This window comes from Stenella coeruleoalba (genome assembly GCF_951394435.1).
Source record: "Stenella coeruleoalba genome assembly, chromosome: 15".
NCBI classification, from domain to species: Eukaryota; Metazoa; Chordata; class Mammalia; order Artiodactyla; family Delphinidae; genus Stenella; species Stenella coeruleoalba.
Genome location: NC_137161.1, coordinates 63,831,194 through 63,854,757, shown reverse-complemented (window position 1 = coordinate 63,854,757; position 23,564 = coordinate 63,831,194). Strand labels below are relative to the sequence as shown.

Here is a 23,564-nt window from a genome sequence, read left to right as displayed (position 1 = left end):
GACTTTTTAAAGGCATTCCAAACATCCGCGCTGTCTTCTATCCTAATCCTTACACTTCAGTTTTTATTTTAAGACAGTGTGGGCCAAAAGAAACCTACCCACGGGCCGTGAACACGAGGGCCGGCCTTGCAAACATCTCTCGTGGTGAGGCTGCGTCAGGTGAAGGTGGGAGCAGGGGCTGTGCCTCATCGCAAAGCCCTCCCAGGTAGGAAGGTCCCTGCATCGCAGGTGAGGACACCAAGCCCCAGGAGGCGAAGGAACGTGTCTGGGTCCCACACTGCTCCTCCAACCTGACACTTCATGACACGCCTCCCAGCCCTCCCAGCTTCCAACCAGCTGCTCCCCTCACAAACCACATCTCTGGGTTTGTCTCTGGGCTCCTTATTCGGCCAGAAGATGCGCCTGAACTCCATGGATGGAGTAGTCAGGTCTCAAGTCTGGCAGCTTTGGGGGTGGGAGGAGACTTGAGGGCTTCCAGGCCCCACCTGACAGAGGACACCTTTCTCTTGTGTCCAAGAAGCCACTCTGGAGTGAACTGGGCTAGGACCGGAAAGGAAGCTCTCTGTTGATTGGCCGTGGCCCTAACCCTCTCCTGCTGGACTAGCCATCCCTGAGGGGAGGGGCACATCTGTCCTGTTTCACAAAGGCAGTCCCAGTGCTGGGCACGGTTGGAGTGGAAGACGGGTGGATGGGTGAATGGGTGGACATGTGGATGGATGCAAGGGTGTATGCATGGAAGCATGGATAGATGCATGCATGGATAGGAGGGAGGGGACACAGGGCAGGGGTAAAGGACAGGGGACTTACTGACTCTGAATTGGGTAGAAACCAAGAACGCAACCTTTGGGGTCACCACGAACCTTCAATTCCTAGTCTGGTTCCCTCTTATCTCTTACTTTCATCCAACTTATTGTCTTGCTTTTATTACTTGTAATCAGTAAAACAGATGAGACTAAGAGCCCTTAACTTGCAGGACAAGGATTCAATAAGACCATGTCTTCCCAGTGCTTCACAGTGTCTAGAGCAAGGTAAACATTCAATAAAGAGAAGCCCCCCTCCTTCTCATCAGGATCATAGTTACAATGTCTGTACCCCTTGGGTAGGGGACGTTTGCATCAATCTCTCTGCCCCATTAGCTCAACTCCTTTGGGCTTAAACCATGTGACTTGTGGCCAAGGATTACAGCAAAGGATCCCCTGGGAGGAGAAATGCTTGTCATTAGCAACCACGGACACATCGGCGTGGATTAGATGCCCAGATAAGCCAGCAGTCACCTGGCTGGAACAAACCAGGCCTGACACAGAACAAATCCATTTTGTTGCCCTCAGAGGGCCCTGAAGGAGATTTTCTCCTCCCCCAGAAGACTGGAGAATGCCTTTAGGGTCCCACCCCTTCCCCATCCGGCCAGGTGTCTGGGCTCGCAGACTCTGATAGTAATCACTCCAGCTCCCTGCTCACTACAGTGTTGACGGGTTGAAGGTGACACACACACTGGCCCTGTCCCCGCCACCTTCTTCTCAAGGCTCTGGCTTTCGATGGGGGAGGGAGCAGCCCTACAGGGATCAGAAGGGCGCGACCCAATGAGTATCTGAGGGCAGACAGGTAGTTTCTGTTGCAGGTGGAAAGAAGGAAGTGCCTGCGTGTTCTTGGCGACGCCTCCTGGTTCCACCCAGGCTCCTGGGGAACAGTCATCGGTGAGCAGACCGGCAGGAGGCCTGCTGACGATGAATGAGTCTGTCTCTCTGGTCAAGGAAGCTTGCACAGCACCCTCTTCCCCTCCTCCCCTGGCTGGGGGAGTTGGATTCAAAACACCTTCCTCCACCAGCTCAGCAGTTCAAGTTCAATTACTCCCTAGGGTGCACGATGCATATTTCACTAAAGGGTGATACCTTCTTTTCCTGGACCATAAAATCCTGCCCTTGGGGCAGGGCACTGTGACCGAATCACTTACCTATGCACCTCCTTAAATGGGGTCTGTGGTTCCAAGGTTGGGGCCCTTCACAAGATGCTTAGAAGAGGGAGACTGTGGAATAGAGAGACTGAGAACACAGACTGCCTGGGTTCAAATCCCGGCTCTGCCATTTATACTGTGAACCTTGGGAAAGTCACTTAAGCTCCCTACGCCTCAGTTTCCTCACTGTAGCATGAGGTTTAAATGAGCTAATATTTGTAAAACACCCCAAACAGGGCCTGGTTCTATTAAGCATCGTGACTGTTGGCTGTTGAAACATAACAGTGCATTCCTTAAAGAAATGAAATACATAAGGAGGACAAGAACAGTGCCTGGCACACCTAACTGCTACACAGGCATCATTACCGTTATTTTGATTACCCTTCTATTTGTCTCGTTATTCAGGGGTCTGATTCAAGGAAAACTGTGTATCTCAGGGTTGGCACATGTTTAGGAATCTGCAACAAGTGAGAAAAGTGGTATGAAGATTTTCAGGAATGAGCTGGCTGCATTTAAGGTTTGTCAAAGAACTACACAGACAAGGCACTCTGAAATCTGCACATCGATTGGAATGGGGCAGTCCTGGGTCTGGATCCCAGTTGTGCTGCAACCCCAGCATTGCAAGCTGCTTCCCTGCTCTGAGCCTCAGTTTCCTCATCTGTGAAGTGGGGACAGCAACAGTTCTATCCCACAGAGTTAGGAAGATTCACTGAGATAGTGAGGTAATGTCTGCAGAGCTTTCATTATCCCTGCCACGTAACTGGTACTCAGAAGGGCAGCAATCTCTAGCCAGGAGTCCTTAGTCTCAATTCTGTATATAACACCTTCTTACATCCTGAATTATTATTTTTTTGTGTGAGCAATTAACATCATCTGTGCATGATTTATGATTTGTTTTTAAACTGGACACTGTACAGTATCTTTTCATTTTTGTAAAAATAACATACTATCAAGTTTGTCTTTAGATAGCCCTGTCCTTAATGGTATTTTCAATAGCCACCAACCTTGCCTGGTAGAGTACAGGGGTTTAAATTGGCACAGAAATTTAAAGCAGGTTTTATTGGTACGTGGTACAAATTAGTTACAGATCGAGTTTGGCTTTCTCCCCATCTTCAACTGTCTTTGATTCAACTTGTACAAAATAACTGCTGTTCTATTAACTGCATACCACTCTGTGATTGCAAATTAATAATAATAGTAGTAGTGATAAAAAAGATAACATCATATATGCAAAACACCTGAAGGATGCCCGGCAGCTGGCACTCAACAATGCTCCTCCCTCCCCCACATTCCATCCTGCTCCACGCTGACACATAGAGGAGTTGGACGCACTCTATTGCCTTGGATTACACTCAAGCCTTACTTGGCTTGGGAAAATGAATAATTGCGAAAATTTGCTTATTTTCAAACATACTAAGAGTTTCTTTTTAAGAACAACGGCTCACATTTGGCCGTTGTTATTATTATGTGCCAGGCGCAAATTGGCTCCCACGTGTTATTACATTTCAGCCTCACATAACCCTATGAGGTGGCCCTGATTTTCAGAGGAACGAAGTGAGAATGATTGCCCAAGATCCCAGGGGTGGCCAAGAGCAGAGCCGGGACCTGAACCCGGCAAAGGTGGACCCAAGGATAGTTAATGGAGGCCTCTTTCGCTTGTGCTGGGGCCTGGCACGGGTTTCATGTGACTCTTCTCCTGTTCCCATACCCCTTCCTTTGAGCTTGCGTTTTGTTGAGGTTGAGTTTGTATTTTATTTATTTTTTCATTTTCCCTAAAGTATTTTCTCTCTGGTTCTGGTAGATAGGGGCTGGGGGGCAATAGAAATGGGAGATGCAAAGGAAAAACCGGGAGAGTTATAAGTGACAAGTCTTAGGGCAGTAATGACCAAGATAGAGACCAGGTCCAATTATGCTGGCAGCGTGCATTTTTGTCTTTCTGCATGTAGATTTAAGGCCCCACTGATCATAAATAACTCTGGGTGGAAGGACAGACACTTACTGCAGAGATATCCTTAAGGATATTTTGTTTTCTGGGGAAACACACACACACACACACACACACAACAATGTCAGATATCTGCTCTAGCTCAAAGTAATTTCCTTTTCTATTAAGACCATGGATCAAAGTTGGACAATCCCCAGCAAACAGGAACTTATGCTTTGGCTTCCTATTTGCAAAACAGCAAGCATTTGACACTCAACCTTCTGGAAGATTAAAATAAAAAGAAGTGATAAACTAGAGAGAACGTCTAAAGTGTAAGACTGGAAGGAAAGTGAATATATATGTAAAATATATACAAGCATATAATAATTTCTACTTTTATTTATCTATTTAACATTTTCCAGTACATGATTAAGCAGATGGCAACATTTGCATCAAGATAAATATTGTTCAGTGATGCATATTTCTGTATACAAAGTGTAATGCACTGCTCAGGCAAAATAAACCTCCATTGAGAGTGTGAGAAAAACAAACCATCAATAAAATACCCTCTGTTCTCTCTGGTCTCAAAACATTTGGATAGAAAGAAAAGCTACGCCTCTGAGGCTGTTAGAACCAGAGGCGATCTGGATACAGTGAACCAATTTTTCAAAGTCACTGCCAATGTCTGAAAAAGTCCTGAGTTATCTGAGTAATGTGAAGTATGAGGAATTTCTGCCGAAAAATCAACATTTCAAAGGAGTCAGACAATACAGAAAATCCATTCTACTTTAAGAGTGTGTGAGTGTGTGAGTGTGTGTGTGTGTGTGTGCGCACAATAAAAAATTAGGTTTCTTAAATGAAACTTACTGGGTAATAGTTTATCTAAGGGCACAAGCAATATATGTGAGGACTTCAGAGGATCACTGGGGGCAAAGGGAAAGAAAATAAACATTCGTTACATTAACATACAGTTCTCTTTCATCCTCCCCCAAATTGATTCAGAACCTGTAGTGTGATCTTTTTGACACTCTCCTCAATGTTTTCCCTCCCTTCGTAAGTGAGCCCATCTGTTTCTTACATTCTGAGATGACAATAAAATCCACAGCTTACTGGAGACCCAATGAAGGGATGAGTATCACGGCCGCAAAACTCCGCTGCCATCCACCCAATAATTCTAATATGTAAGAGCTCTGACAGGGGTGGAGAGGAAAAGGGGAGCTTGCAGATCTTTTAGGGATATGCCCGGCTCGCCGCCACCTGCACTCTCTCTGGCTCTGTCTGCTTGAGAAACTGGGTGTTTCTTTTTGACTTCTTAAAATGCACCAAAATTACAATCAGGTCCTTCCATTGGGGTGCAGCTCCCCAAACATAAAAGGTACAAGCTCTGGGAGGGTGAACACAAGGAAGCAGCAAGGTCTGGTTGAGAAAATGCTCTGTCCACAGCGCCTGCCTGACACTCCTTGGGACACACCCACTGCCACCACCACCAGAGCCACAGAGTCCCTCTGCATCCCAAAACCACAACTGTCCTCCCCGCCTGCATCCTCTGCAGAGCACAGAGACAAAGCATCATCTCCCAAGCACGTGCCTCACCAGCTCTTTATGAGAGTCATCTGGAAAATCACAGGGAATTTTTTTTATGTCCCACTCCTGAGTCTCCCGCCAAAGCATCACACACCGGCAGCCTCGGCAGGGTTTGCAAACAAACCATATGTTCTGAGGGCCTCAGTGGCCTGCCGCAAGGCCTGGTCCTCTCCTCCCAGCCTGCAGCCTAAGCTCAGACAACGCCGGACTTTGGGAACAGCCTGCCCCCTTCTGGTCTCCTTGAGCTCCGTGGAAGGGCAGGGCTTGGGTGGGCACAGCTAGAGAAGGACAGACCCCCAGCTCCATCCGGCAGGTCTGTGCTGTGATTTCAGGATCTAGCAGGGCACTGGGGTAGACGTCGGGGAAAGGAAGAGAGAGGACACAAACAGATAAAGTACAAATCCAGGAGAGACAGCAGTGAACAACCGCATGGTAGACAACCACAAAGAAGGGAGAAGGGCAGAAAAAACAAAATACAGCTATGTCTATATCGGAAGAAATTGAGACACTGGGAGATGTGTGTAGGGGGATAGTCACTGGACTTACAGGTGAAAGCAGAGTTTCAGAAAAGCAAAGCAACTCTGCTGCTGGAACTGGTGTTCCAAAAGGAATAAAAAAGGAAAAGTGGCACGCTCCCACTAACCTTCCCAATTGCAAACCTCAGTGCAGCCGAGCTGGGGGATGAGAGAGTAAGACACAGAACTGAACGCACAAAGCAGGTGTGGACACAGGACCCAAAATGTCAGGGATCCAGGAAGAAATCAACCAACCAGGCCTCCTTCCTTCCCTCCGCTTGTTTCAACAGGTGGTATTTGCCTGGAAAGGCACCTCCTGATGCCTGTCCAGACCCCCGGATGCAAAGGGTACAGTATGCCTCCCACGTGTTCCCCAGGCTAGTGGTGCATGTCCTGACCCCCTCCCACCCCACCTCCCCGCAGGCCTCCGAATCTAGAAAGAACTTCTAATTGCGTTTCTTCTATCCACTCCTGGAGTTCAAAGGCAGTGTCTGAGAGTACTCTTTGCTATAAATAAGAGGCATTCGGAATGTTCTGGTTCTCCATCAGGAATCTCACTCCACTCTCCTCCCCACAAATGGGGAAAAGATGTCTCTCCCTGCTACCCACACAGACCAGCCAGCAACGTGAAATGCCATCGCATCACGTCTTGGGCTGGCTCAGCCCACAGGTACAAAGAGCAGCGCTGTGGCAAAGAGGGTCGCCTTGACTCCAAAGAAGTTTAGCAGATCAAAGAGCATCACGCTGTGTCCGAAGGCAGCCTTCAGTGAAGCCTCCCAAAGTGACGAACGACAGAGACATGCATTCAACACCTGAGAGCCTGAAACTACCCCCTGGTGTCTAATGTCCGCAAGGGCTGGGAGAAACTCTCTAGGCAATCGGAGTAATGAAGATACAGACAGACACACAGCACATCGTTATGCCTCAAGACAGACACGCCCACAGGGCACTGAGACCCTGGCCCGAAGTTGGGGACTCTGACCTCTCCTGTGTGGTCCTAGCTCAGTGGGCTAAACAAATCAGCCCAAAGAAGGTGTGAAAGTCACCCCTAGAGAAGTTGGGGGCAGGCAGAAGACACCCTGATGGCCCCAGAAGATCTGCGGAAGGAACAGTTTCAGAGCCTGGTCTGTTCACACCCAAGGAGGGCAAAGTAAACCCACAGAAGCCTAAGTCGAGATGATGTGATCTGACACACAGCTGGTGACAGGAATTAGCCACACACACGAGACAGAGAGCCAAACACAACCACCTAGGAGAAGGGGCCATGCCCTGACACTGGAGAGAGGGCACCAGGACAGGGCAAGGTTAGACACGGGCAGGGTGGAGACAAGAGTCTCAGACTTCCAGGGATGGAAGACAGGAGACTCAAAGTAAGACCAGGCACCCAAGACTGAGTCTTGACTCCGGGGCACGGCTGAGGACTTGGGGCACCGATCCCAGACCCCCTCCCTCTCAGGCTAGGCAAAAACAACGAGGCAGCAAGCTGAGGACTGAGTTGCCTGCACCCAGCTGGGCAAAAACCAAAGATGCGGTGAGCACCACCGCCTAGAGCAGCAGCTGAGGATCCCGGCACGGTCCAGGCACTCAGACCGGGAGCGAGGCGCCAACACCCACAGGCACAGAGCAAGTCGGGGCGCCCAGCGAGAGTGACGGGGTACAGGGGCCCAGCCAGGCTCCGGTAACCCCCAAAGCGCCTCCTCTGGAGATAACTTCCCCAGACCCCAAGGGGGCAGTCCTCAGACTCGGGATGGGGCAGCCGTCGGCCCCTGAGCCTGGGAAGGGACCGAACCCCGGCTTCCAGGGGAAAGAGATGTGGAGCCAGCAAGCTTGGGGAGTCCCGGTCTGATGAGCGGGGTTCAAGGGCTGGGGGGCGTGGGGTCGGGCCGCCTGCCCGCTTGCCTCCCTCCTTCCCTCCGGGACGCGAGCCGAAAAGGCATCTTACTTACCAGCGCCCGCGCGGCCAGTGCCCCTCGGCTGGCCGGCTGCTGCGCGCGGGGTGCTCCGGGGCCGCCTCCTCGCGCCCGCGCCGGCGGCCCCCGTCCTCCTCCGCCTCCGCCGCCTCCTCCTCGGGCTGCAGCCGGCTCGGCGGGCAGGTCCCGGCGCTCGCGGCGCGGGGCCGGGGGCGGCTGCTCCGCTCCACCGACCGCTGCACCCCCGCGGCGTTCCCCGGCCCCGGAGTCGAGGCTGCTGAAATTCCACACGACCAGCGTCTGCAGCAGCAGCACGGTGAGCGCCGCGAGCAGCGCCGAGTGCGAGCGCCGGGCCAGCCTCCGAGCGCACGGCGCCGCCACCATCTTCGGAGCGCGGCGAGCGAGCGGGGCGCGGGGGACCCCGGGCGCTACGGGCCGCCCCCGCGCTCCCCGCGGCTCCCGCGGCCGCCGCCGCCGCCGCTCAGGCTCCCGCTCTGGCCGCCGCCGCCGCCGCCGCCGCTGCCTTGGCTCGCCGCCGCTCCTCCGCCGCCGCCGCCGCCTTCACCGCCGCGGCGCGGAGTTTTCAGACGGGCAGGGACCCGGACGTCACCAGGAGGAGGGAAAGGCGGGGAGGCGGGGAGGCGGGGAGGCGGGGAGCTGGAGGCCGCGGAAGGGGGCGGCGGGCGCGCGCGCTCGGGCGGGGCGCGCGGGGAGGGCGGGGGCCTAGCCCGCGGGGCTCCCCCCGCCCCGCAGCCCCTTGCCTGGGCTGGGGGCGCCGGGGGTGGGGAAGAAGCTGCGGGCAAGCGGGCTGGGGTGGAGAGGGGTGGGGCCTGGGGGCGGAGCACGGGAGGGAAAAGGAGGAGGGAGAGGAAGGGGGTGGGGGCGAGCTGAAGGGGCCCACACCCCACCCCCAGGACCCGAGCCGGAGTGGGTGGGGGAAGGGGGACAGTTCCCGCGGCCGAGAAGACGAGGAGGGGTCAAAAAAGCAGGGGGAGCTTTGGGTGAGGGTCGGCCCGCTCAGCATCTAGGGGAGGTCGGGAAGCTCTGGAGGTCCTAAGATCCCCTTCCATGTGGGAAGCAAGCACGAGGCAGCTGAGTGGAGCGGGCTCCCCGCCCGGAGTTTGCGGTCCAGGTGTCTTCTATGAGCACAGAGACTGCTTGGCAGGTGGAGACGGGAGAAACGTGTCAGGAATGTGTCGTCCAGGGAAGGGGCTCACGCTGCGGATCCCTGGATCCCTGGCTTGAAGGGGCAGGGAGGAGGCTACAAATGAGTGTGAGTGACTTCTGAATCACACCCCACCCCCTAGTGCCAAAGATGTACTGTACTAAGTGCTTTATTGAGTCACTTCTCTGATCCCTAAGGACGAACAAGCCAAGAGACTTCCAAACCCAGTTGGCAAGCAAGTGCTTTCATGGGGAAAGGGAGACCCAGTGGAGTTTCTCAACCTTCACTGGCTGCAAGCCCCAAAGTCTGGCCCCTGCGTTCCACCAGGTCCATTCTTCTCATCCACCCTGAAGCCCGTCTTCCTGACTGCACAGGGCCCACCTCCTGGGGGAACAGGTCTTGCCTTCTAAAGTGGAGTTCTTTCCCATCAGGGCTGGACTGTCCTGGTGACCTTGAGCCAGGAGGACTCCTCCCTGGGCCTGAGCTTCCTCTTCTGCCAACGACGGTTAAGGCTGACGATCCCAGCGGCCTCAAGTTTCATAGTCAGCCTTCTCTGACTCAGTCTTTCCCACCCCTGTCCTCTTGCCCAGCAGCCCTGAACACATGGTGAACGGATAGAGGGAGTGGGTGGCCCAGACAGGACTTAGCACTATCAGAATACAATAGCAGATCAAATCCCCGGCTTGTCAACCTTGGACTCGGGGTGAACGTTTGGCATCTTGTCCACTGTGTTTGTAAACCAGATCCTAATTTTAAGGGAGGAAAGTGAAGGAATAAAGAGGCTCCATCAGAGGAGGCAGGGAAGAGATGGTTTCATCCACTCAACGACAGTCTGTGGACATCAAGCCGTGTCAGACACTGGGCGAGGTGCAGGAATCCAAAGGTGGGTAAGGCTTCATTTCCCCTTCAGCAAGCTTGGGGTCTAGAGGAGCCTGATGTGCATGTCGGTCGTTAACAAGCAGTGAGGTCAGTGTCACTTTGGAGATGTGCACAAAGTGCTATGGGTTCATGAGGGTGGGGCAGGAGTGACCACCAAAAAGATGCTTTCTGGATCCAGGTAATAAGCCAGCCCGCTTCCCTGAACTGGGAGTGTAAAATGCCAGCTGGTGGCGGGGGGCGTGGTCTGAACTTCAAATGAGACTCAGCCTTCAGATTACCCAAGCCTGGCCAGCCGTGGAGCCAGGCACAGAGGCCTCCCCCTTGCGCTTAGCCCACCTAACCAGGCGTGAGCTCGAACAGAGGCGAGCTCCTATGGCCACGCTCTTTTGTCATCTGTTTATCACCTGGGAATATTTTGGTTACAAGTAATAAAGCATTTATTATACCTTTAAAAATAGAGTTTGCTGGATCATATAACCAAATGTTCTAGAGTAAAGATATCAGGTGAAGTTTGATCCAGCAAATCAGAACTATGACCTAGGACTCTTTTACTCTCCGTCTCTCCTCTCTGCCTTTCACGAGGTCTGCTTCATCCTGAGGTCCTCTCTTCATGTCACAGCCAGACATCAATTAATTGTATCCTTTGTTCATTTCTAGCCAAGGAGAAGGAGGGTCAGTATTTCCCAGCATTCTCCTCAAAGGTCCAGATATTCTCTCTTTTTGAACCAGCTTTAGGTCATAGGTCACCCCTAAACTAAGCACTGTGGCCAGAAAGATAGAATGTGCTGATCAGCTTGGCCAAGGTCCCATATACCTCCTCTGGCACCCAGGCGAAGCCAGCTTCCCTACAACCACCTGGATGTTCTATAGGCATCAGGATCTGACAGGAAGGTGGGAATAGGTGCCGGGGAGGCTGCTTCTACTCTATGCAGCCACTGTGATGCTTACATGACCTTGGGCAAGCCACTCCTTTCCCAGGACTTCAGTTTCTTTCATGCCAAATGAAGGATTGGATGAGATGGTCCCCAAGATCATCATGTCATGTCCCCAAAACTCTTCCTCAGTGTCTAAAGAGAGCTTTTCAATCCAGCAGAGGCTGCCCTGGAGACTCTTGTCATCCCTGCCCTCTGGCCCGTCTTTGCTTCAACGGCTCTGCTGCGTTCTTCCTCTAAGCAGCAATGATGTTATCTGCTTCCTCCACGTGATACGTTTAACCACAGTCCTTTGGGGCCCACACTCTGGTTCAGCTCCCTCGAGGGCCACAGGCTGAAGGAGTGAGGTTAAGGATCCAGGCCCCCAAGTCCCTGGAGAAAGAGAGAGTGGTTTGTTTATCTCAACTCCTAAAATGCCACATGAAAAAGAGGTTTAAAAGCTCCGGGCAGGTTATGGGTGCCATAAACAGCTTATGTGAGGTTTTTAGGATGAAAAAATCACCTGAGATAGAGGAGCGGGAAGGCAGAATTCTAGGGCCCACCTTCCTGCCCCAGGACAGACGAGCAGCACCTCAGGCACCTTCGTGGAGATCAAGCACTGCCTGAGACTCTGGCGGAAGCAGCCGTTAGCAACAGCAGCAAGTTTCTTGAGAAGTTTTAAAGCTCATTCAGTCGTTCAACACAGATGTATTGGACCCTATTATGTGCCAGGCGTCATGCTGGGCAGGCGAGATATAGAAATGAAGAAGATTCCCTAAGGAATTTTTCTTTTTAAGTACGGTTCTTACTCTTGCATTAACTGAGAGCCAGAGCTCAAAAAAGTTCCAGCTGATTTGTGGGATTCCCTTCCCTTCCCCATCCCCACATCTTGTTTCATCACTGCTTTCCAATGAGAGGAGAGTAAATCAGTGAATCAGTAGTTTTGAACTCCTGGTTTGCCCAGCACTAGGCTCGGGGCCGAGAGGGAAATCGGGAGGAGAAGTGGGGCACGGTCTTCACCCTTAAGGAGCTGTCAGATTGCCAGCTCTGCCGCTTTTTAACTGAGACTTTCAGCACCAATTGTTCCCTTCTTTATGCCTCAGTTTTTTCATCTGTAAAATGGGGGGATAATAATAGGGCTTTTCTCATAGATTTCTTGTAAGGATTAAATTAGATAACCCATGTAAAGATTTTTTTCTATAGAGACTGGCACACAGTAAGTGCTCAATAAAGGTAAGGCATTATTGATTTCATTTATAACAGTAAGGCAGAGTCGAAAGATATAAGAGGGAAAAAAGCATAGTCAGGGAAGGCAGCCTGGAAGAAGTGGCACTAAACCTAGTCCTTGATTTTGATGGAGGACTGCCAAGTACCCCAAGGGCGGGGAGCTGGTCTCATTCTTCTCGGCTCTCTCTGGCACTTTCCATAGTGCAGGGCACTGAGTCAACTCTGGTTGAGCAATGAACACAATTGACAGGCGTGCAGCTGGAAATGAGCCTAGTGTGTTCCTCCAGCGGCAAGACAGCTGGCGAGTGGAGCTTGGTACCCACAAGTTCGCAGACCCCATCACAGCAACTTTTTAGTTGTATGATTTTAAGCAAGTTGTTTAACCAGACCTCAATATCTCCATGTGTAAAAAGTGAAAGAGAGTAATACCTATTTCTTAAGTTTACTAGGGGGCAGGGACAGGGAAGCGGCATCATATATTTCCTATAAGATGTTGGCACTGACCAATGGCAGAGTTGAAGGAATGTTAGCAGGCTGGTCTGTAAGGAAATGCTCTCCCCTTCTCTCAAATAGTTCTGGCAGAAGGTACCAGAGACCTAGGGCTTGACATGCCTTCTTCTGAATTTAAATAAACTTCAGCCTAAGAATAAATTTAGTCAAATATGTGGTTATTATTTTTTAAAATCTTAAGCATGTGCCTGTTTCTTTTTGGTTTACTAGAGGCTTTTTTTACCCAGACTCTACAAATTGACCCTGACTTTGCTCTTAAAAAATTAAAAACCTCCCCCTAGGTTTCACTTCTGCATCATCAGAAGTGAAATCATCAACATGGGTCACCTGTTCCTGAGTGTCATCAGAAGAGAGATATCATCAACATGGGTCACCTGTTCCTGAGTGTCAGCAGGAGAGTTATGCCTGGAACATCCATCTTCCCATCCCCAGGAATTCCCAATTCTCTCCAACAAGTGCATGCAAACACCAGGGTTCCAGGGCGCTTGGAGGTCAGAAGAGCCAGGATGCCCAAAGCCCCTCCCTCGGGGCCCCCAGAAGCACATGAAGCCATGAACACGCATCACCTGTACCACACCCCCCCCAACCCAACCCAAGAGAAGGAAACAGCCTCTGTTCAGACCACAGGCTTAGGCAGAGGACATGCCCCGCCAGACTCCCAGCTGTGCTTCTGAAACCTGCAGCTTTTCCAGAGAACCATCCAGCCACTGTATCAGCAGAGGGAGCTCTAGGTAGCAAATAACTGTCCTCTGACAGCAGACAGTACTTTCCTGTAGAAAAGATTTGTAGGAAACAAGGAAAAGCAGGGGTCCTAAGTGGAGCTGGCGTCCATCCTGTGCAGAAGAAAACGCCACCAATTTGCAAGGGTAGCTTGGGGGGTGGGGGTCAGGGCTGGGTAGTGATCCGGGAGAGGAAGAGACACCAGCTGAGGAAAAGATGCATGAAAGTCACCACACTGCTTAGCGGATTATCTGACCTTGTTCTGTACCAGCCCTTTGACCCACTTCTAGACATCTCACAGCCTTTGTACTACCCTCTCAATGATGTGATGTTTGAAAAGGGGACACACTCCAGATCCAAGTCTTAGACTAGTTTGGCAGACTTCTTTTTTTCTTTAAAATAAATGTTTATTTTGTGTGTTAGTGGTGTGCGATCTTGTCCCTAGGGCTATAGGCTTAGAACTGTGGGAGGACAGCAGTGATGATAGTGGTGATGATAACGATGGTGATGGTGAGAGTTAAAATTTTTTGAGCGCTTACTATGTGCCAAGCCCTGTATTGATACTGTTAACAATAGTAGTCACCAAATATTTATTGCGAACCTACGAGATACCCAGGATGGTGCTCATGTCGGGGCATTCAATGCTGAATAAAACATGGAAGGCCCATGCTCTCCTGGAGATTGCATGCTAGATTCTAGACTGCAGATGGGACCAAGATAAGTAAATAAATATGTCAACAAGTAATGTCAGAGAGTGATGAGTGTTCCGAAGAAAATTAAAAGGAGCCACCTGCTAGAATGACCAGAATAGGGCAAGTTTAAACAGGCTGGCCAGGGGGCCTCAGCAAGGGGGTTACGCTGGAGTGTTTCGTGAACTGTCGTCTGACTTCTTTAAAGCACCATGATCTGTCGGCCGAATAAGTAACAGATCTATTTTTTCAAACGTGTATACGTGCTCTTGTAATGTATAAATGACAAATGCCACTTAATTCATAGTAGTTCTTTTGTCGTTTTGGATGATTACTCATTGTTGAAATTGTTGAAAACTCAACAATTTGCGTGGTATGATGGGGGGATGGAATGAATTAGGAAAAAGTTCATTTAAAAAAGAAAAAAGTTAAAAGGATACCATCTTACCAAAAAAACATCTGTAACATCTTATGGAAAAACCCAAATGAACCTTTTGGCCAACCCAATAATATTACACCTCAATCTTTTTTGTCCAAACACCCTTTTGTGCTATTAACTTTATACTCATGCCTCTCAGAGGTTCTCTGTGTTACCAATGTTTCTGTCTAGTCCCTGTGTCTTTAAGGTGGTAGGTTCAGCCTTTTACCCCAAACTCTTCTCCTATCTTGTTTGCAGCCTCTGTTCTGCACCCTCATCTCAACCCATCTTCTACCTGTTGTTATTCCTCAGTGTCGCTCAAGTCTCCTTCACTTGTATAACTCAGGAATCCATTTCAAAAAGGCTCAAGGGAAAAGGGCATTTATTGGAAGCCTCTTAGTTCTTCTTCTGGGGTTTTGTCTTGTTCCTTTGTTAGAAACATATTCCTCTGTCTCCTAATTTTGCCTAATTCTCTGTATTTATGTCTACATATTAGGTAGGTTTGTTACATTTTCCAGTCTTGGAGAGGTGGCCTTATGTAGGATACATCCTATGAGACCCAACAGCATACTCTCCTCTGGAAACAAAAGCTGTATATTCTAGGGGTGCCTGCTATACAGGTTGTATATTCTCTTCTGTTGTGGAAGTGACCACTGCTGTTGGCACACTGGTGGGTGGGGCTGGCCCCTGGCCTGGTTGGCTGCCAGGCCCTGCCTCATGCAGAGGTTGCTGACCTGCAGGTGTTTTGTGCCAGGTCCCAGGGTTTTGCCTATGGGGCCTATGTGGGCTGGGGCTGGTGCCAGACTTCTGGTGGATGGGTCTGTGTCCTGTGGCAGCTGGTTACAGGGCCAGGAAGGTCCAGGGTTGGTGCTGACCCACTGGTTTGGGGGGTCAGGTTCCCAGAGCAGCTGGCTGGGGGTACTAGGGGGCCTGGGGCTGGTGCCCACCTACTGGTACTCCAATGTTGTTTAAACAATTGCAAATCATACACAGTGATGCTGAGACTTGATCAAATGATAGAATCACCTGGAGCATTTTTTAAAACTAATGATGTTCAAACCCCATCCACAGAATTTCCTATTCAATCCCTCTGGGCTATGCCAGGCATCAGCATCTTTTTTTTTTTTTTTTTTTTTTTTGCGGTACGCAGGCCTCTCAATGTTGTGGCCTCTCCAGTTGTGGAGCACAGGTTCCGGACGTGCAGGCTCAGCGGCCATGGCTCACGGGCCCAGCCGCTCTGCGGCATGTGGGATCTTCCCGGATCGGGGCACAAACCTGCGTCCCCTGCATCGGCAGGCGGACTCCCAACCACTGCGCCACCAGGGAAGCCCCAGGCGTCAGCATCTTAAAACAGCTCTCCAAATGATTCTAATGCGCAGCCAGGGTTGATAACCTTGACCACAGAAAGTAATTATAAGTGTTTCGATTCTTTTAAAACCCACTTCTGATGGATAGCACCAGAAAAGAAAACTATAAATTTTACTTATGAATAAAGGCAAACCTTTTCACTAAGCTATTGGCACCAAACGAATGAAGTGTTATGGCAAAGGAGAGCTTATTCCAGGAATTCAAGGCTTGTTTGGATGAGGGAAGGTATCAACATAATATCTTAATTACATCAATATTAAAGGTGAAGCTGAAAAGCCATTTGAGTAAATTTGGTAGTCATTTCTAATAAGTCAACAAGTAAATCATTAATAGAAGGAAATCACCTAAATATAATTTAGGCTAATGAGTAAAAAACCCTATTCCAAATGGTGAATTATTTAAATAGTTACAAAAGTTCTTGCAAATGCATTAAAATAAGAAAATAAAATAAGTGTAAGCATTGGAAAGAAAATTTTAAACTATTTTTACTGATGGTTTGCTTGTATACTAAGGAAACTAGTAGACTTTAATAGAAATTAAAACAATAATCTTACTAGAATCAATAAGAGTGTTTGTAAGATGACTGGAAACAATAAAACTATATAAATATTAATAGCTTTTCTCTATACTAACAATAATGACTTTGAAATGGATATGGGAGAACTTAGATGGAAAAAATATCCCAATCACAATAGCACCACCATAAAATAACTTGGGGAACAGTTAAGAAGAGAAGCTCAGGAATTATATGAAGAAAAGTATTTTAAAAATAATTTTCACAATCATTGAATTTCATAAAACAAGATTCACACAAATGGAAACAAATACCATATTTCTGAGTGGGAAGATATAAAATGCAAATATTACCAAAGTTAATGAAATTAACTTAAAATTTCAGTATCAATTAGAATATCAACAACTTGCTTTTAGTGTTGAAGAGAGGGAGAGTAGGAGACTAGATTAAACAAACGGAAGAGGAGACGCCCTAAAATAGCCAATAAATAAACAAGTGTCAAGGATAGACTTGCCTCAAGTTATATCAGAATATAAGTCAAACTTAATAAATATGTTATTGCTGGTTTAGGAATAGAAAAAGGTAGATCATTTAGATCTCTTACAGAGAACTCCTTATATGACAAAGGTGATGTTTGAATCCAGTAGGAGAACATGGTCTCTTTAAAGTATGTTGCTGGCCCAACTGATTTTCCATTGGGAAAAAATAGTGTTGAGCACTTATATCATGTACAAGAAGATTCCAGATGGATTAAAGTCTTGAATATAAGTAAAACAATAAAAATGACAGAAGAGAAAGAAAGAAAGAAAGAAAGAAAGGAAAGAAAGAAAGGAAGAGAGGAAGGAGGGAGGGAGGAAGAAAAGAAAGGAAGAAAGAAGGAAAGAAGGAAAGGAGAAAGCAACTCTTTAAGAATAAACTACAACAGGAGGATGGGGAGGTCAGGCAGAGCTTGACCTGAGGGAGGGAAAGACATAAACTGGGAAAGAATAAGAAGGATGCTTAGTGTGGTGAAAATATTAATGGCACAGTTGACAACTATTGGGTAACATAAAGGGAGGCAAGAATTCTACCACTGAACCACCAGTGCCTCAGCGTGGGTAATATAAAGGACGGAAGTACAGATTCATGCTACCACGTGGAGGAGTCTCAGAAACGTGCTCAAGAAGAAGCCAGACACAAAAGTCCATATACTGTGTGATTTCATTTATACGAAATGCCCAGAATAGGCAAATCTATTAAAACAGAAAGAAGCTTAGTGGTTGCCAGAGGCTGGGGAAAGGCAGGTACAGGAAGTGACTGATAATGTGTACACAGTTTCTTTGGGGGATGATGGATATGTTCTAAAATTAGATTGTGGTAATGGTTGCATAACTGTAAACACACCCAAACAGGTGCATTTTACAGTATGTAAATTAAATCTCAGTAAAGCTCATTAAACCACAGAGTAAACCACATTTGTTTACTAACTTTGCAAAACATAGGGTAACCTATTTCACCAAGGCTATAAGGCTCAAATGTCCTTTTTCCAGAATTGGCATATACCATTTCAAGTAGGTCAGTTGTCAGAAATCTAAATGGAAGCTCAGTACATCACCATCACCTAAAACTTCAAGTGTGCGTTACCTTAGCAAGAGGTATGGCTTGGTGATTAAATGTGCCAGTTCTGGAGGCAGACCACACTGGGTTCAAATGCCAGTCTCGATACGTACTCCCTGTGTGGTCTGTGGCCTGTTTCCTTATCTGCAAAATGGGAAGAATTAAATGAGGTGATGTATATAAATAATTTAGGTAATGTCTGGCACATAGTAGGTGCTCAATAAATGTGATGGTGTTGACGATAACGGGGTGGTGGTGATTAAGATTAGAGCAGGAAAGAATCTGAGAAATATGTATAAATATGTTTATTTTTATTCATTCTAATTTTTACTTATATGTATTTTTTTATACATAGATAATTTATGTTACCATTCACACTATTATCCGTGGTGAGTTATCATCTGGCAAATTAATTTTGTCAAGTTCCACAGCTGCTAGAGAGAAAATCACTGGCTTCTCCCAAAGTCATTTATTAAACTGGAGAGGAAAATATGTGGTATCTTCAAACTTTCTAATCAACATGCCAAGGACAGATGGAAGGAGAACTAAATGCTGTTTGTAGAGTCTGAATAGCACCCCTCTAAGTTCCTTTGTAGGTGGCGGAAGCAACCTCTCAGCAGCTTGCTTTGGGAGGACCTTGCATACACCAAGGTTCCACAGTGATGGGAAAGGAAGACATCTCTATAGTCTAACGCAGTGATAGTGCTTTGGTTTTTAAAGGCAAAGAAGGAGATGTATTTCTTTGTAGGGTGCAAAGTGCAAATTTTTATTGAAAAATCATGGCATAGAAAGGACTCGTGGGTGTCTTTTGGTGTGCTGGAAAAGTACTACACCTTGACCTGGGTAGTGGTACCCGGATACATGCATAAAGAGTAGTTTAGCTCTACCCTTAAGATGTGTGTACTTTATCACTTTATGTATTTTATGTCTCTGAGAGAGAGAGAGAGACAGAGATAGAGACAAAGAAAGATTTGGAATCTACCCAAGTATTCCAAGGAAATACTCATACATTCATGTATACAGAAAAAACCTTATATACAAATATAGTCATCATAGCATTTTTTACAATAGCAAAACATCAGAATCAACCTAACATTGGACAATACCATCTAAAGGTTAAGTAAATTATGGCATATTCACTTATTGGAATATTTATACAACTAAAATGTGTGTGGAGAGTTTGCAAAAATATGGAGAAATGCTATGTTATAAAGTTAAATTGGAAAAAAAATCAGAATGTAAAATCTTTACGTATAATACGCCAACATAATTGTGCTAAAATATCATAGAAAAATGACAAGAGGGAAATACTCCAGATTTTAATACTATCCTCTAGTGGAGCATCTATGGATGACGTTGTTTTCTTCTTTCAAATTTTCTGCATTTATAATAAATATGTTTAATTTTCACAATTGTATAAATGTAATCAATACTTTTAAATTTATAACAGAAAAAAGCAAACATTGGACCGGGAATCAATCTTGCAGTGACTAATAGCATGGGATGTTTGGAATTGCAGACTTGTTGTCAGATGCCGGTCTCTTTACTTTAAAAGGGCAGTCATTCCCATGGCTAAAACCAATTTCCTAAGGAGACCACCATCAGCTTCAGCGTTACAGCTCAGTAGTATTCTCCTGACATACAGTTTAGAGATGTACCACCTGCTCAGAAAATAGTTGGTTATCTTCTACCAATTAAGGATTTCTCCTTTGTTGCCAGAACAAGTGCTTCAGAAACTTACACTTCTGGGAAGTTTCTGTGCAGCCAGCACTAGATTAAAATGCTGTAACTTAAAGGAGATTTAATATCCCAAGATGAGATCATACCAATATACATATTTTCAGAGGAGGTTCCTTTGAACCTATAGTTATGAGCATTCCAGGTTTCCTCCAAAACCTTCAACCACTAAGGAAAGGCCCACATTATGGGAGGAGGAACTTGGAGGAATTTGAGCTTGATCATTGAGTAAGATTGCTAGTGAAGACATAGGTGATGACAGTATTAACTAACCTCACTGCATTTATCCTTTAGTCATCCATTTATTAACTATTTATCGAGTACTAGACATTGTGCTAAACTCCACTATTTTTAAGCTTACACTAGAGGTTAGCAAATAACTTTCATCTTGCACGCCAAATTTGATCAGTTGGTAGTGGTGGCCTAGAGTGCTCTGCTGGAAAAGATTCTGGGACTGTATCCAGACTCAGATGAAAAGAGTAATGATCGATTAGTAATGTCTGCTATTATTGTGGACAGGGAAATTGTGGTTTATGTGCCATGCATTTGCCATACCTGCTGGATTATTTCTGCCAATTTAATGATGGTCACTTCAGCCTTGACACATGCTCTATATCCTACAGGTTGAAAAAACCAAGTTCTATCCAAGTTAACATCACTGGAGAAACATTAACAGAGGAGGACGAAACAGTAAATGTTGGCCATCTGCTCCATGCTAGACCTTGTACAGTCCTCTACATATAAGTCATCGTATCTCAGGATATCCCTTTAAGGTGAGCATTATTATTGCCTTTTGACAGATGAGGACCTAGGCTAAGAGAAGGGAAACAACTCTTCAAAGTCCCACAGTCACAGCAGAATTATACATTGAGCCAATGAACAACTCGGGTTTAATATGGAACCAAATAAAATATGATAGTGTCCCCTACTTTTCAGAAGGTCATAAAGCTAATCCTGCTAATTTTTAATAATTACTTTAGTTAAATGGGTCCCTTTGGAGAAATATGTAATCCAGTTTGTTCATCAAGACAAGATAAGGCACTGTCTGTTCCATTTTCTGCCCAACCCCAGAGTGGCTGGTGTCATTTGGTGAGGGTGGTGCTCATGTCACCCTAGCAACAAGCCCAGAGCTTTATGATCTTGGCTACAAATGCACCCTCTATGGTTGAGCCCCAGAAAATCCAACCCACTCTTTTTCAGTCTGGATCCAATGTCTGATTATTTGGTGGACCAGTCATTGCCTCATAAAATCACATATAATTACATCTTATTAAACGTTTACTATGTGCCGATCCCTCTGCTAAGAGCTCCAGCTGCACCATGGCATTGCATTTCATCCTCACAGTATCCCTATGAGGTAGATAGTATAGTTATCCCGATTAGACACATAAGAGACATGAGATTTTAGGGTAGAGAAACTTAGTCAAAGTCATAAGAGTTGTAAGGTAGGGCTGAGGTTCCAACTCAGGGAATCAGACTCCAGAATCTATGGCTCAACTTCAATCTAAATGGTTTAATTTAACTTTTCTTACCAATTTCCAACACATCTTCCTTAGTGGGTTACCCTAGAAACAGACTCTGAGAGAGCGATTCAAGTGGAAGTCATTTGGCAGGAAACACCAGTAGAGGAGTGGGAAATTGAAGCAGGGGAGGGAAGGAAGCCTGTAAAATGTATCTCAGGAAGCAATGTATCTGGGAAGCACCATGTAAAATGTGCCCAAAGGGCAGGGAGCTGAGGTATTTATACACCAATTCTTAGCAGTTAGTGGTTGAGTGCTGCTCTCAAGGGACATGAATTCACTGGCATTTCCAGTCTGCCACACATGTGGGCAGAATGAGTGCTGGTGACCAGAGAAAGCCCTTAGGCCAAGAGCTCTAGAACTGGAGGTGGAAGCCAGAGAGCCTGTATGGAAACCTACAGGCCTGGGGGATGTGGGCAGGACATCAGCAACTACTTCACTGTGTCCACTTTCTTCCTCTTTTTTTTTTTTTTTTTGCAGTACGTGGGCCTCTCACTGTTGTGGCTTCTCCTGTTGCGGAGCACAGGCTCCGGATGCGCAGGCTCAGCGGCCATGGCTCACGGGCCTAGCCGCTCCACGGCATGTGGGATCTTCCCGGACCGGGGCGCGAACCCGTGTCCCCTGCATCGGCAGGCGGACTCTCAACCACTGCGCCACCAGGGAAGCCCTCTTCCTCATTTTATTTATAAACAACTTTATTGAGGTATAAATTATAGACTATAACGTTTACTCATTTTAATTGTACAATTTAATAATTTTTAGCAAATTTACTGAGTTGCATGACCATCACCATAATTTATTTTTAGAGCATTTTCATCACCCCAAAAAGAACCCACATGCCCATTTACAGTTAATCCCTGTTCCCACTCCCAGCTCTTGGCAACCACTAATCTACTTTCTGTCTCTATGGATTTATCTTTGGGGACATGTTACATAAGTGGGATCATTGTCATTTGTCTCTAGGTATTTTCTGATTCCTCTTTGATTTCTTCAGTGATCTCTTGCTTACTTAGTAATGTATTGTTTATCCTCCATGTGTTTGTGTTTTTTACGTTTTTCCCCCTGTAATTGATTTCTAATCTCATAGCATTGTGTTCAGAAAAGATGCTTGATATGATTTCAATTTTCTTAAATTTACTGAGGCTTGATTTGTGACCCAAGGTGTGATCTATCCTGGAGAATGATCCGTGCGCACTTGAGAAGAAAGTGTAATCTGCTGTTTATGGATGGAATGTCCTATAGATATCAATTAAATCTATCTGGTCTATTGTGTCATTTAAAGCTTGTGTTTCCTTATTAATTTTGTGTTTGGATGATCTGTCCATTGGTGTAAGTGAGGTGTTAAAGTCCCCCACTATTATTGTGTTACTGTTGATTTCCTCTTTTATAGCTGTTGCCTTATGTATTGAGGTGCTCCTATATTGGGTACATATATATTTATAATTGTTATATCTTCTTCTTGGATAGATCCCTTGATCACTATGTAGTGTCCTTCCTTGTCTCTTGTAACATTCTTTATTTTAAAGTCTATTTTATCTGATATGAGTCTTTATTTTGATTTCCATTTGCATAGAATATCCTTTTTCATCCCCTCACTTTCAGTCTGTATGTGTCCCTAGGTCTGAAGTGGGTCTCTTGTAGACAGCATATATATGGGTCTTGTTTTTGTATCCATTCTGCAAGCCTGTGTCTTTTGGTTGGAGCATTTAATCTATTCATGTTTAAGGTAATTATTGATATGTATGTTCCTATTTCCAGTTTGTTAAGTGTTTTGGGTTTGTTTTTGTAGGTCCTTTTCTTGTCTTGTGTTTCTCACTTAGAGAAGTTCCTTTAGCATTTATTGTAGAGCTGGTTTGGTGGTGCTGAATTCTCTTAGCTTTTGCTTGTCTGAAAAGCTTTTGATTTCTCCATTGAATCTGAATGAGATCCTTGCTGGGTAATCTGCGTTGTAGGTTTTTGTCTTTAGTCACTTTAAGTATACCCTGCCACGCTCTTCTGGCCTGCAGAGTTTCTGCTGAAAAATCAGCTGATAACCTTATGGGGATTCCTTTGTATGTTATTTTTTGTTCTTCCCTTGCTGCTTTCAATATTTTTTTGTTTGAATTTAATTTTTGATAGTTTGATTAATATGTGTCTTGGTGTGTTTATCCTAGGGTTTATCCTGTATGGGATTCTCTGTACTTCCTGGACTTGGGTGACTATTTCTTATCCCATGTTTGGGAATTTTTCCACTATAATCTCTTCAAATATTTTCTCAGACCCTTTCTTTTTCTCTTCTTCTTCTGGGACTCCTGTAATTCGAATGTTGGTGAGTTTAGTGTTGTCCCAGAGGTCTCTGAGACTGTCTTCGATTCTTTTCATTATTTTTTCTTTATTCTGCTCCTTGGCAGTTATTTCCACCATTCTGTTTTCCAGCTCACTTATTT

The 23,564-nt window shown here is 46.4% G+C and overlaps 1 protein-coding gene across 5 annotated transcripts in view; it reads right to left on the bottom strand.

Annotated features, from left to right (window-relative positions):
• Positions 1-23,564, bottom strand: part of XYLT1 (xylosyltransferase 1) — a 492,695-nt gene that overhangs the window by 291,770 nt on the left and 177,361 nt on the right. Inside the window, exon 1 of one of the 5 annotated variants that reach the window (XM_079945328.1) lies at positions 7,921-8,401. The exons of the other annotated variants lie outside the window; for them this stretch is intronic. Coding sequence (XP_079801454.1) covers positions 7,921-8,268 — 348 coding nt within the window. The 5' untranslated portion in view covers positions 8,269-8,401. Of the gene's footprint in view, positions 1-7,920; positions 8,402-23,564 lie in introns of those variants that run through there. 5 annotated transcript variants of the gene reach the window in all.